At 40.3% G+C, this 15008-nt stretch overlaps 1 protein-coding gene across 1 annotated transcript in view; it reads left to right on the forward strand.

Annotated features, from left to right (window-relative positions):
* The window catches only part of LOC126426594 (neuralized-like protein 4), a 294930-nt gene that overhangs the window by 49669 nt on the left and 230253 nt on the right, over window positions 1–15008 (forward strand). The window contains exon 4 of the mRNA XM_050088488.1: window positions 12307–12460. Coding sequence (XP_049944445.1) covers window positions 12307–12460 — 154 coding nt within the window. The remainder of the gene's footprint in view (window positions 1–12306; window positions 12461–15008) is intronic.

Below are 15008 nucleotides of genomic sequence, written 5' to 3' on the forward strand. Positions count from 1 at the left end.
TATGTTGTCAGGTTTGTTATGTGGTGTTGTTTTATCTGTTGTAATGGTTCTGTTCCAGTATAATTTGTATTCATCATTCTCCAGTACATTTTGTGGTGCATACTTGTATGTGGGAAGGTGTTGTTTTATTAGTTTATGTTGTATGGCAAGCTGTTGTTGTATTATTTTTGCTAAATTGTCATGTCTTCTGGGGTATTCTGTATTTGCTAGTATTGTACATCCGCTTGTGATGTGATCTACTGTTTCTATTTGTTGTTTGCAAAGTCTGCATTTATCTGTTGTGGTATTGGGATCTTTAATAATATGCTTGCTGTAATATCTGGTGTTTATTGTTTGATCCTGTATTGCAATAATAAATCCTTCCGTCTCACTGTATATATTGCCTTTTCTTAGCCACGTGTCGGATGTGTCTTGATCGATGTGTGGCTGTGTTAGATGATAAGGGTGCTTGCCGTGTAGTGTTTTCTTTTTCCAATTTACTTTCTTCGTATCTGTTGATGTTATATGATCTAAAGGGTTGTAGAACTGGTTATGAAATTGCAGTGGTGTAGCCGATGTATTTATACGAGTGATTGCTTTGTGTATTTTGCTAGTTTCTGCTCGTTCTATAAAGAATTTTCTTAAATTGTCTACCTGTCCATAATGTAGTTTTTTTATGTCGATAAATCCCCTTCCTCCTTCCTTTCTGCTTAATGTGAATCTTTCAGTTGCTGAATGTATGTGATGTATTCTATATTTGAGGCATTGTGATCGTGTAAGTGTATTGAGTGAGTGCTTCTAGGTCTGTGTTACTCCATTTCACTACTTCAAATGAGTTGGTCAATATTGGTATAGCATAGGTATTTATAGCTTTTGTCTTGTTTCTTGCTGTCAATTCTGTTTTCAGTATTTTTGTTAGTCTTTGTCTATATTTTTCTTTTAGTTCTTCTTTAGTATTTGTATTATCTATTCCTATTTTTTGTCTGTATTCTAGATATTTAGAGGCATCTGTTTTTTGCATCGCTTCTATGCAGTCGCTGTGGTTATCCAATATGTAATCTTCTTGTTTAGTGTGTTTTCCCTTGATTGTGCTATTTTTCTTACATTTGTCTGTTCCGAAAGCCATATTTATATGATTGCTGAATACTTCTGTCATCTTTAGTAATTGGTTGAGTTGTTGATTTGTTGCTGCCAGTAGTTTTAGGTCATCCATGTACAGCAAATGTGTGATTTTGTGTTGGCATGTTCCAGTAATAATATATCCATAATTTGTATTATTTAGCATGTTGTATAGTGGGTTCAGAGGAAGGCAGAACCAGAAAGGACTTAATGAGTCTCCTTGGTATATTTATCACCATACACCTGAATCCAAGCAACAGTCAATATAATGGAGTCATTCGGATTCACCAAATTCCAAGAAATGCAAAACGTCGATTTCAGCGAAGAATATCTTGGCTTCTGGTTTTTGGGACAGACAAGGCAGTCTTCTGTTGGAATTTATGCCTCCTCGAACAACAATTAATGCTGCTGCATATTGCCAGACGTTGAAACGTCATCGAAGGGCAATTCAAAACAAATGCAGGGGAATGCGGACGAGTGGAGTCCGCTCGCTTCGTGACAGCGCTCGGTCTCACACAGTGCTCGTAACCAAAGCACTAATCAAACAATTCAAATTGGACGTATTGGACCATCCGCCATACAGCCCGGACCTTGCGTCCACAGACCTTCGTGTCGTCCGTTACCTGAAGTCACGTCTTGGTGGAAAATCATTCTACTACGATGAAGAGATGAAAGATGAAGTTGAAATGTGGTTCCGAAAACAGGCGGTGTAGTGTTTCCTTTGCTCGGGGTTCTGCCGTGAAAATACAAAATAGAAAATCTGATTGGGTTTTGAATTTTGATGGAATAAGTTACGGATAAGGCGGACTTCGTATTACCGATTGAGATAGTGCTGTAATTTGACCGTGAATAGCAGACCGGGTCGGCAACAATACAAAAAGCGAGTGTAAGGAAATAGCATCAGAAATAAATTGAAATTTACGTTGTAATTCTGTTAGAAACGTAGTATTTATTATAATATAGTCTTGGTGGCTGTGTCTGGAATACTTCTTAATTTTCTTGTAGGATGTCCTTTTTTTTATTGTTTGCTGGTCCTCTTGTTCCCCGTCTGATGAAAATTTCTTTAAGTTGTCACTGTCAGGATTAATTTATAAATTTGGCGATAACCATTTCGAATCACTACTGAAATAACTTCGTTTCGTAATATAGTTTTAATTTCCACTTAAAAGCATGTTTAACACAGCGCCGAAAAATACACGTCTTGAACGTATGAAGACAACAGAGTAATCAATTAGTTGTTGAAAACAAACACCTACGCAAAAGTAAAAAAAAGGACAAAATTATTTATAAAAATCGGTCGCTGGCCAGCGCTGTTCTGCAGGTGCGATCGTAAATTATATCTTTGTATTGGCGGAGGCACGGTAGTCACAGTACCGTTACAGCGTCAACCTTCTATGACTGTGGGATACAAAAGCTTGTGCACAGACTTAACAAATGTTTGGATAACGGGGGTGATTATGTCGAAAAATAACAAGTAATCCAGTTAATAAGATGCAACCGATGTTTTGTAAATAAATGTTGTATTTAAGGACTGCGAGCCATTGTATCTTTACTTTTCGAAATGCCCTCGTACTACAGTCTTCACAAACTGTTTCCAAATCGTCGGATCGGACGCAGAGGCCCCTATTTTTGCTGACCCATTTCCCCAAATTTGACCCCCGTAGACTAATTTCTGTGGGTAAAGGGAGAGACCCCGTCTAAGAGGACATACCGACTACACCCGACGGTGCGGGAAGACGTATTACTGCAGCCTGCTCGGACACCTCCGCTGAAATGCTACCACGTGTGCAGCGGTCGTCCCGTCCCATACCGGACTGGAAGGTCATATTCCTACTGCGGGTAGTCGCACTGAACGCGAGCTGTGGTGGTCAGTTGTCTCGTTACTGGTCAGAATCCACATAACTAATGTGTACACTCGTACTGTTCTGTTGTGTGTGCTACCAAAGGGGTCGTACAGGTGTCAGTGTGGGGACTTTTCAAAACACTGCATCTCATAAACGACTCGCACTAGAATACTGCGACAAACGTCACTGGCATTCTGATTTACCCTTCTCTTAGTTTACTAATCACTATAGGCATTGGTCCATTGAAAAAAAGTGTACGTTTACACAAAAAATACACTTTCTAACAAGGGAACCTCCCCATCGCACCCCCCTCAGATTTATTTATAAGTTTGCACAGTGGATAGGCCTTGAAAAACTGACCACAGATCAATCGAGAAAACAGGAAGAATTTGTGTGGAACTATGAAAAAAAATAAACAAAATATACAAACTGAGTAGTCCATGTGGAACGTAGGCAACATCAAGGACAGCGTCAGCTCAGGACCACCGTGGTCCCGTGGTTAGCGGGAGCAGCTGCGGAACGAGAGGCCCTTGGTTCAAATCTTCTTTCGAGTGAAAAGTTTAATTTTTTATTTTCAGACAATTATCAAAGTTAAGGCACTCTCACATAATCAACTTCACTCTCCAAAATCGACGACATGTTCAGATTTGCTTGTACATATGCCGGATTTGACGGTCTACACACGGAAAAATTTGAAAACGTTTAAAACGTATGTTTTGACAGAGCACAGGGAAAACTGTGCGACTGTGAAACTGTTGCATTCATTTGTTGCAGTTTATGTGACAAACTCTTATGTTTTCATCACTTTTTTGGGAGTGATTATCACATCCACAAGAAAATCTAAATCGGGCAGGGTAGAAGAATCTTTTTACCCATTCGCCAAGTGTACAAGTTAGGTGGGTCGACAACATATTCCTGTCATGTGACGCACATACCGTCACCAGTGTCGTATAGAATATATCAGACGTGTTTTCCTGTGGAGGAATCGGTTGACCTATGACCTTGCGATCAAATGTTTTAGGTTCCCATTGGAGAGGCACGTCCTTTCGTCTACTAATCGCACGGTTTTGCGGTGCGGTCGCAAAACACAGAGACTAAACTTATTACACTTAACAGAGACGTCAATAAACGAACGGACAGATCATAACTTTGCGTAAATAAAGAAGGTAAACTTTTCAGTCGAGGGAAGACTTGAACCGAGGACCTCTCGTTCCGCAGCTGCTCACGCTAACCACGGGACCACGGCGCTCCTGGGCTCACACTATCCTTGATGTTGCCCATCTTACGCATGGACTACTCAGTTTGTATATTTTACTAATTTTTTCATAATTCGACTCAACTTCTTCCTGTTTTCTCGATTGATCTGTGTTCAGTTTTTCAAGGCCTATCCAGTGTGCCAACTTATAACTAAATCTGAGGGGGGTGCGATGGGGAGGTTCCCTTGTAAGTATTATTACAGTCTGTCAATTAGCTAACAATATGAGCCAGTGACCTTCAATCCGCTCTGCAAAAACCACACATTGACAGCACTTTTCATTTCCGCAATATTTGCAATGCGAGCTTTAGGCGATTCATTCTGAATGCTTACTATAGCATTTATGATGTGAGGAACAAACTATACAGAACCCAGGATCAGAGCTCTAGAAGTAAATATCCTCTGAGTAGTGAAGCAAATTAAATCACTTAATAAAAGCAAGTCTTCTGGTCCAGACTGTGTACCAATTACGTTCCTTTCGGAGTATGCCGATGCATTAGCTCCGTACTTAACAATTGTACAGAGCCATTCGCTCGACGAAGGGTCTGTACCCGAAGACTGGAAAGTTGCACAGGTCACACCAATATTCGAGAAAGGTGGTAGGAGTAATGCACTAAGATACAGGCCCATATCGTTAACGTCGATTTGCAGCAGTATTTTAGAACATATATTGTGTTCGAACATTATGAATTACGTCCGAGAAAACGTTCTATTGACACACGGTCAACACGGATTTAGAAAGGATCGTTCTTGTGAAACACAGCTAGCTCTTTATTCACATGAAGTGCTGAGTGCTATTGACAAGGGATTTCACATCAATTCAATTCTGTATTCCTGGATTTCCAGAAGGCTTTTGACACTGTACCACACAAGCGGCTCATAGTGAAATTGCGTACATGTGGACTATTGTCTCGGTTATGTGACTGGATTTGTGATTCCCTGTCAGAGGGGTCACAGTTTGTAGTAATTGACGGAAAGTCATCGAGTAAAACAGAAGTGATTTCTGGCATTTGCCAAGGTAGTGTTATAGGCCCTTTGCTGTTCCTTATCTGTAGAAACGATTTGGGAGACAATCTGAGCAGCCGTCTTCAGACGACGCTGTCGTTTATTGACTAATAAAGTCATCAGAAGATCAAAACAAACTGCAAAACGATTTAGAAAAGATATCTGAATGGTGCAAAAAGTGGCAGTTGACCCTAATAACGATAACGCAATAAATCAGTCTAATCTAAATGCCGTAAATTCAACTAGCGTTTTATTGGCAGAACACTTAGAAAAAGTAACAGATCTGCTAAGTAGACTGCCTATACTACGCTTATCCGTCCTCTTTTAGAATACTGCTGCGCGGTGTGGGATCCTCACCAGATAGGACTGACGTAATACATGGAAAAAGTACAAAGAAAGGCAGCACGTTTTGCATTATCGCAAAGTATGGGCAGAGAGTGTCACATAAATGATACAGGATTTGGGCTGGAAATCATTAAAAGAAAGGCATTTTTCGCCACAACTGAATCTTCTCACGAAATTCCAATCGCCAACTTTCTCCTCCGAATGCAAAAATATTTTGTTGACACCGACCTACATAGGGAGGAACGATCATCACGATAAAATAAGGGAAATCGGAGCTCGTACGGAAAAATATCGGTGTTCATTCTTTCCTCGTGCTATAAGAGATTGGAATAATAGAGAATTGTGAAGGTGGTTCGATGAAGCCTCTGCCAGTCTCTTAAATGTGTTTTCCAGATTATGCTTGTAGATGCAGATGTAGATGTAGATGTAGATGTTCACGTCGAATCATCAGGAGTAGGTGGATTCCGTAGCTGCCGGGTGCGAAAACCTTGTGAGGAAGGGAAGAGATCGTATAGGTGTGCTTCTTGTGACAAACGGTGTTGCAGCAAATTTGTTGTTACACTTTCCCGTATGGGTGCAGATTGTAAAGCTCAGTCTACATATGATGACGATGCGTAGGTACTTAAAAGGAACGGATTTACTCACACAGACAGATGAACAGGTGGTCGAACAGTGAGGGCTCTCGAGTGGGTGTCCGGGGCCGATATTAAACAATAGAACTGGAAATTTGGACAAATACGGAGCTTATACAGTGGGTACAAAAAAACACCGACAAGCTTTACAGACGAGTTCCTTATGCCGAATCGAGAAAAAAAGGTCTGGTAAACGTGGGATTCTAAAGTGCGTAACTTAAGACAGGGTGTATACGACCCGGGAGATCCGGGAAAAATCCGGGAATTTTTTCATTGGGGAGAAAACCGGGAAAAACCCGGGAATCGTTTATAATTTTGGAAATTTTTCATTGTTTTGGTTTTCAGTTAAATTTTTGTGAATTTGACTGCTAAGAAGCAATACTCCAACAAAGGATATTACTGTATCCTGCTTCTGCAGAATAATACTGCAGCAACAAAACGTGAACGAGGGGAAAAAAACGAAAATAAAACTTAAGTTGCAAAGGAAATACGCCGTACACAACAACAACAACAACAACAACAACAAAACACAGTGCTTATACAAGTGTCTGCCAACAGCACAGTGGGTCGAAAGCTTAGGAAGACTATGCAATGCTACATAACAACACATCGCCTCCGATGAGCGTGACGTGACAACTGTTTAAATTGGAGTCGTTTGAGCAGTTGCGGGCGGGCTTTTGCGCATGCGCAGTATAGTTGCGTATGAGTTATACCTTCTCCCACTTCTGGTTACAGAAATGTGGCTGGGCGCCACTACCTAATATTGCCCCAGTTCAGAAATACAGTAAATCTGGGGCTGATGCACAGAGCAGTCTGAGTTGAGGTGGGAAGTGTCCCCGTGACCTGTGTTAACGCTCAGTGATTTTGTTGTTTCATCTTCGTTTATTGCACCCATGTAAAATGATGATGAAACGGATTTTTGTGGCCGGGAGCTATCAAATGAATTAAAATACGTTCGCTTAGTAACGGAAGGCTAAAATATGTTATTAGTTTCAGATTTTATTTTCACTTTTCTGATAGTCAAGCATTAATCGCCTTGCACAACAATTAAGTTATTTTTGTCGACTTGCTAAAGAGATTTCGCTTTTAATCTTTAGTACTGAGGCAGTCAATTTATTTGAAACGAAGTGTTTAATTTCACACTCTTGGCGGGTTTCAACTGTTCGCTACATTTAGAGTGCGTGTATGGCATTATACCGTAATAAAGAACCAAACTTGAGATAATACAGCACTGGTACTCTAAGAAAATTTACATCCGAATATCGACATACGAATGTGCACTTAAGCCGAATTATGTATTTTAGTGTGGTTTACAAATTTCCGATGCTCTTTGAGTATCCTCTGTTATCTTGTATCTTTTGTGACATAATGTAAGATCTTTTAATGTTTTACACGTGCGAACATACGGGCTTCCTGCGTCATCGTAGCTGCGCAAGCGAGGTGACACCTGTTATCTGGCGCGCTCTTACAACTGCTGAAACGAATCTATTTCTATCAGGTCGCGGGAAAATATTGCGAACGGTGGTTTGAAAAGCGTCACATTCAAAGCAAATTTCCTTTTGCGCAAGATGAACTATGTACGATGAGTTTCTTAAATCACAAAGCGTTTGACTCCATTTAAAAATAAAGTCTTTGAGAACAACCATTTAGAAGAATTCAGAGCCCAGATCAGACATTTACGTTGTTATTAAACATTTTACTGGCACATTTGTGTGATGTATCTTAATTTAAACCATTAACTTTCCTTATTTGTGTGTTCGCACTACTTAGAGTGATCTTGCTACTGGTTGACTACATCACGTGTCCTGTGCTGTCATCAGCTGGCGAGATCACGTGACATGAGCTATGACTGGTTACAAAAGCGCATCGCAATCTCGAGTTCACTGCTTCGGGAAGTAACATGCGGTGTTTGGTGGAATTCAAATTTATACCTTCGTAATACGAAAATATGCAGCATACATGCCCCTCCCTTCCCAGGAGTTTCGTTGTCTAAAGTGCTGGGAAATTCTAAGTTGGTATATAAAACCATAAACATTCAAAGGATTTACAGTGCCGAGGAAGAGTATAATGTCACTTAACTCGGAAAAAGTGTATTTTCACTCGGGAGAATGTGTATTTTCTACCGGGAAAAATCTGGGAATTTTATTTCTTTGTCCACATATACACCCTGTAAGAGCTATAAACTCTTGTTCAGTAGAAGGAACATCTTTTACTCTAGTGAAGATGACCAAGTGCTTAAAGCTCTTTAAGTTATGCATTTTAGAGCTAATGTTTACACTACACTTTTTTCTTGTTGTGGTGTAAGGAATCTGTCCTTAAAGCTCGTTGGTGTTTTTGGGCACCCTGTATTACAGTATACGGGATACAGGGGGTGCGCGTAGAGTAGGAAGTTAACCAGGTGTAGATCAGTCCGTACAGTCAGACAAACCGAAGAAAGTGGGCAACGGGAGAGGAGGCGGTTCGTGTCTGCAGAGGGTCGTGGGGTGTGCAGCCGGAGGCTGCGCCTTCGGAGAAAGAAGTGTGTTCCGCTTGAAGGCTGGATAACGAGAGAGAGAGAGAGAGAGAGAGAGAGAGAGAGAGAGAGAGAGAGAGAAAGAGAGAGAAGTGACGGAGTTCTGCCCCCGAAACCCTCCAGTGTCCGCACGTGTGACCCGCCTCCCGCACTCACTCTTCGGCTAAACCGACAGTGCAAACTTGCTAGCGACTTTGGCAGAGGGCCAAAAGCGCGTCTTGCCTACAGCTTCGGACAGAACTGCTGGAGTTCTGAAAGGTGGGCAAATTGGGTCGTGTAGGGACAGCTGAAGTTACTCTAGAAGAAAACTGGTGAAGATTTGACTGGGGCTTTGAAACAATTTTTTTAAAAATTGTTCCCCTGAAATATTCTGTGATTGGCTGCCATCGTTTACACTGTGATGTTTACTTGTAGATACTGTCTATCAAAGTGCAGACCAGTTTTAGGCTGTGGTAACACGAGGATTCTGTGTTCTCTCTTCTTGCTCACATGTAGAAAAGTTATTTTGTACGGAAAACTTTTCGGCTTGACTGTATCTGTATAAAAATTTGAGATTTCGTTGTGCTACCACAAACGGTGTTAATGTATTTGCATATTTTATTTGATTAGGAAAAAAAATAAGAAAATAATCAATGTTTTGAATTAAAGCAAAATAACAGACCATCAGATTGACTATTTGTTACAGCAAAACTCATGCGTCCCGGAAATCGAGAATCTCGATGACTTTAATCTGTTATTGATATTGGTATTGACGAGCTATTGATCCTGGGAATTCAGAGACTTTTGAGAATGTATTAAGCTTGATGTCAGGTAATAAAGACAATTTTTGTTGTGTTATAGAATTATAAATTAATAATATTCAGATTTTTTTTTTTTTTTTTTTTTTTTTTTTTTTTTTTTTTTTTTTTTTAAAAAAACGTTACTACTTGTCAAATTTTATAATTCTAGGTCAGCAGGAAGTATCCTGCACGTTTTGATTAGTGAGTACGTGAGAGTGTCAAAGTATGTGACGTAAGTGACTGTGTCTTTTGAGTGGATTGACTTATCTTACATTTATTACACTGCTGAGGGACCGTAAACTTTAATACGAGACAGAAATTTCAACTTGATATGTGTACCTTTTTCCTGAGAAAAAGGGGTGCTAGCAGACAAAATTTTTTTTGTTACGTGATATAATTACGGATTAACAATTTTCAGATTTTTCCCCTTTAGTTTTATAGTGAAGCCTTAATTCTTGCCAAATGTCAGTATCCTAGGCCGAGAAGGACCCCGTAGATTCTGAGTGAATTTTTTGAGTATCAAAGTACACGACACGAATGGCCATATCTTTTGAGTGCATTGACTTAGAAGGTTAATTTTTTTACATTGCTAAGGGACCGTAGATCTCAGTATGTGACACAAATGCCAACTCTATACTCATGTCTGTTCTCGAGTAAATGGGTTCTCAGCTGTCGGATAGGCAGACACGTGGACAACGTGGCTGTTCTGTGAAGGTTCCATTTCCAGCGATTGATGTACCGAACCTTAAAAATACTAAGATGGGATGTTTTTGTCCCAATGACAGTTTTACGGGATTCGGCTGTTCCAGTGTGTAGGAGTAAAAGTTCGAAAGTGAGTGTAAGATTTACAAGATCCTCAGAAACGCATCTGCGTGATGTACGGTTACCTACTTCAGACAGTACAGCTTGCTTCTGGTGAATAAACCCTGTTTAATTTAGTTACACTAACCACATTGTCCCCGAGACGACAGGCAGTACGAGACTGCAGGAAAGAGAGAGGCAGTGTCCTCGTTTTCAGCCCGACACGTACGAGATGCTCGTTATTCACTTAGACGTTGAGAAATTTACACGAGCTGTTTCGTCTAGTGTTCGACCGTTAATGTCACTCTCGGCACTAGTGCGTCATTGTTACTCGTTTGAAATGGTATAAAGTGGGCATTCCTGATATTGAGCTCTCTCTACACTCGTTCAGCTATCGCCTCAGCCGTGTCTGGTAAGGTGTGTGCGCGTGCCGGCAGCCGACATTACAGTTTTTGAACCGCTGTTCAAAAATCCTTAAAAGAATATTTACTTGTGTTCAGAAGAAGAGTGAAGTCAGTAGCAGTCATTATGCTCCCACATTCTGAGGTTAATTGCGTGCTAGAGACACATTCAGTTAACAAGACGTCCCGCCTCGGGTCAGGAAAGTGTAGCCCCGTATGTCCAGCAGGGGCGTCGTTTATGCCACAACAGTTTAATTAGTTGAGTAAAATGTTGGGATCCACACAGGTAAAGGCTCAAAATACACCTGCAGGGTAGTTCAGAGGGTGTGCGGTGCCTCAGTTCTTAAGAACAGAACCCGTGTGGGATGACTTTGTCGTCTGTCTGTCCACGTGACTGACTTTTAAAAAAATGAGCTGAGGTCTACGGTCCCCTGGTGGTGTAAAAAATTGAAGTTTCTAAACCAGCACAATCGAAAGATACAGCTACTTATGTCACGTATTTTGATACTCAAAAACTCACTCATTAAAACCTACAGGACACTTCTCATTGAGCTAGAGTCATGAATTTTGGCAAGAATTAAGGTTTCACAGTACAACTAAAGGCAAAAAATCCGAAAATTTATTGTTGTATCACATGATTTTTTTCCTTCTTTTGTTTGTTTGTTTATTTATTTAAAATAGAAAGAAACATTCCACATGGGAAAAATATATTAAAAACAAAGATTCCATGACTTACCAAACGGGAAAGCGCTGGTAGATAGGCACAATAAAAAACACACAGAATTTCGAGCTTTCGCAACCCCCAGTTGCTTTGTCAGGAAAGAGGGACCTACGTAGGGAGAAACGATCATCGTCATAAAATAAGGGAAGTCAGAACTTGGATGGTAAGATGTAGGTGTTCGTTCTTCCCTCTTTCCTGACGAAGCAACCGGGGGTTGCGAAAGCTTGAAATTTTGTGTGTGTTTGTGTGTTTTTTATTGTGCCTATCTATCAGCGCTTTCCCGTTTGGTATTTATTTATTTATTTCCTGACTGTCTGGGTGTCCGTCTGTTAAGACTCCTTTTCTGATAAATGTATCAAGTTGAAATTTATGTCACATACTAAGGTCCCTTGATAGTGTAATAAATGTGAGCTTCTGATGCAGTGCAATCAAAAGACATAGCCAATTGTGTCACACACTTTGACACGTGCAATCTGACTCGTCAAAGCCTAGAGGGTACTTCCTGTTGACCTAGAATAATAAAATTTGGCTGCAAGCAAGATTTCACAGTACAAGTAAAGAGAAAATCTGATGTTGATTTGTAATCATATCACAAAAAATATTGCTTTGGTCATTTGTTATCCGAGCTCAAAGTTAAAACGTTCTCGAAGGTCTCAGAATTCCCGGAGCCGGAGATATTGCCAGTATCGAACTCAATAACGGGCAAAAATTGTCGAGAGTCTCGATTCCTTGGACGGATGAAGTGTCTACGTGTACACATAATTAAGTTTGTATGGAAGTCTCGGAGCCTGAATCGGGACTCCGGCCATTCTTTATTGCTACTTTCCACAGCTGCTAAATGAATTTCCTTTTAGCTTTGCCAACACAAATTGTCTGTCCATCGTGTGTGAAACGCTGCCTCGATCCATTTCAGGGTGAGCTGGTGTTCTACGTGAACGAGGAGTCTCAGGGGGTGGCCGCGAGGGACGTTCCGAGCGGCGTCTATGGCTTTGTCGACATGTACGGGAAGTGTGCGCAGGTGACAGTCATCGATGACGACGACGAGACCCGTGGAGACTCTGACGACAGTAAGTGCACTGCCTGTCGCTAATTGCAGCTCAGCGATGCCCGATTCAGTGTCCCGGCCGACTCGGCAAAGCAGAATTTGCCGTATGACGAACTGCCTCTGAGAATTTTTCTGTGTTTGACATTTAACTGCGATATCCACATTCACTGCAGTATTTGCTAAAACACAAGCACATATTTGACGAGTGTCATTTAAAATCGTACTAAATACAGAGGCTGTAATTTTACAGGAAGCAAGAGAAACGTTTCGCTGCGTGACCTAATGAAATATGTCAAAATTCTCATCGGTCGAAACTAGGTATTTAGATTGTATTCCAGAATTAGTCGCGATTGAAATTGTTTCCCGATGCACGAAGGCACCATCTTAATTTTTAAATTACACTTCATACATTTTTAACTAATTCACTGAAGAAAATATATTTTGGCGCAATCATGTTTTCATGTAATACGATCTGAAATGTTCATTTCAGTTTTTTATTCATTTTGTTGTTGGAGACAGCCCATCATGTAAAACAATTAAGTTATTAACATCTTCCAAAAATAATCAAAAACAGTCACTGTTTCAAAAGGCTTTATTGCTAATGACCAGCTTTCTCCTCCGAATGCAAAAATATTTCATTGACGCCGACCTACGTAGGGAGAAACAATCGTCGTCATAAAATAAGGGAAGTCGGAACGCGGATGGTAAGATGTAGGTGTTTGTTCTTCCCGCGTGCTATACAAGATTGGAATATTAGAGAATTATGAAGGTGGTTCGATGAACCCTCTGCCAGGCACTTAAATGTAGTTTGCCGAGTATCCATGTAGATGTAGATGCTTAAAAATGCGGTGTAAATTACGTAGTCTATACTCATGCAGTGGCTCATAATGAGGGCAGTCGTGATTTTAGACAAACTTTAAGCGTAATTTCAAAGCTTTCTGAAACATTGTCTCGGTCACATGGTTAACTTGAAATATTTAATGCATAAACTCCTTTGTAAAGTAATAAAATGTTGGAGCCCTTTTGTGCATAGGCGTTTCATACCATAAAGGGTTGGGGATTTACTGTTTCTATTCCAACATTTTCAGTTTGGATTCCGTAGAAACACTGGAACACGTGAGGCAATACTGACCTTACGACTTATCTTAGAAGAAAGATTAAGGAAAGGCAAACCTACGTTTCTAGCATTTGTAGACTTAGAGAAAGCTTTTGACAATGTTGACTGGAATACTCTCTTTCTAATTCTAAAGGTGGCAGGGGTAAAATACAGGGAGCGAAAGGCTATTTACAATTTGTACAGAAACCAAATGGCAGTTATAAGAGTCGAGGGACATGAAAGGGAAGCAGTGGTTGGGAAGGGAGTGAGACAGGGTTGTAGCCTCTCCCCGATGTTGTTCAATCTGTATATTGAGCAAGCAGTAAAGGAAACGAAAGAAAAATTTGGAGTAGGTATTGAAATTCATGGATAAGAAATAAAAACTTTGAGGTTCGCCGATGACATTGTAATTCTGTCAGAGACAGCAAAGGACTTGGAAGAGCAGTTGAATGGAATGGACAGTGTCTTGAAAGGAGGATATAAGATGAACATCAACAAAAGCAAAACAAGGATAATGGAATGTAGTCTAATTAAGTCGGGTGATGCTGAGGGAATTAGATTAGGAAATGAGGCACTTAAAGTAGTAAAGGAGTTTTGCTATTTGGGGAGCAAAATAACTGATGATGGTCGAAGTAGAGAGGATATAAAATGTAGGCTGGCAATGGCAAGGAAAGCGTTTCTGAAGAAGAGAAATTTGTTAACATCCAGTATTGATTTAAGTGTCAGGAAGTCATTTCTGAAAGTATTCGTATGGAGTGTAGCCATGTATGGAAGTGAAACATGGACGATAAATAGTTTGGACAAGAAGAGAATAGAAGCTTTCGAAATGTGGTGCTACAGAAGAATGCTGAAGATTAGATGGGTAGATCACATAACTAATGAGGAAGTATTGAATAGGATTGGGGAGAAGAGAAGTTTATGGCACAACTTGACCAGAAGAAGGGATCGGTTGGTAGGACATGTTCTGAGGCATCAAGGGATCACCAATTTAGTATTGGAGGGCAGCGTGGAGTGTAAAAATCGTAGAGGGAGACCAAGAGATGAATACACTAAGCAGATTCAGAAGGATGTAGGTTGCAGTAGGTACTGGGAGATGAAAAAGCTTGCACAGGATAGAGTAGCATGGAGAGCTGCATCAAACCAATCTCAGGACTGAAGACCACAACAACAACAACATTCCAACATTTCAAAAGCTTTGATTCTCTTCTTGCCTATAATGCTTTTCTACCACATGTCACTTCTGTGTGGGACTATGCTCCAGCCCCATACTTTAGGAATGGATTTCTAACCCTTCAATTTAAACAAGGTGTCAGTGAATTTCTTTTTTTCCAGAAATTCTCTTCTTACTATAGCCGGTGTGCATCAGTATCGGATTTTACATATATAAATCATTGATTTAATATACAGGAGACCCATTAATATAAGGAATATAAATTAGGCACATACAAAGAGGTGAAGAAAAAAAAGTAATCAT

The sequence above is a fragment of the Schistocerca serialis genome, chromosome 11 (assembly GCF_023864345.2).
Source record: "Schistocerca serialis cubense isolate TAMUIC-IGC-003099 chromosome 11, iqSchSeri2.2, whole genome shotgun sequence".
Lineage (NCBI taxonomy): Eukaryota > Metazoa > Arthropoda > Insecta > Orthoptera > Acrididae > Schistocerca > Schistocerca serialis.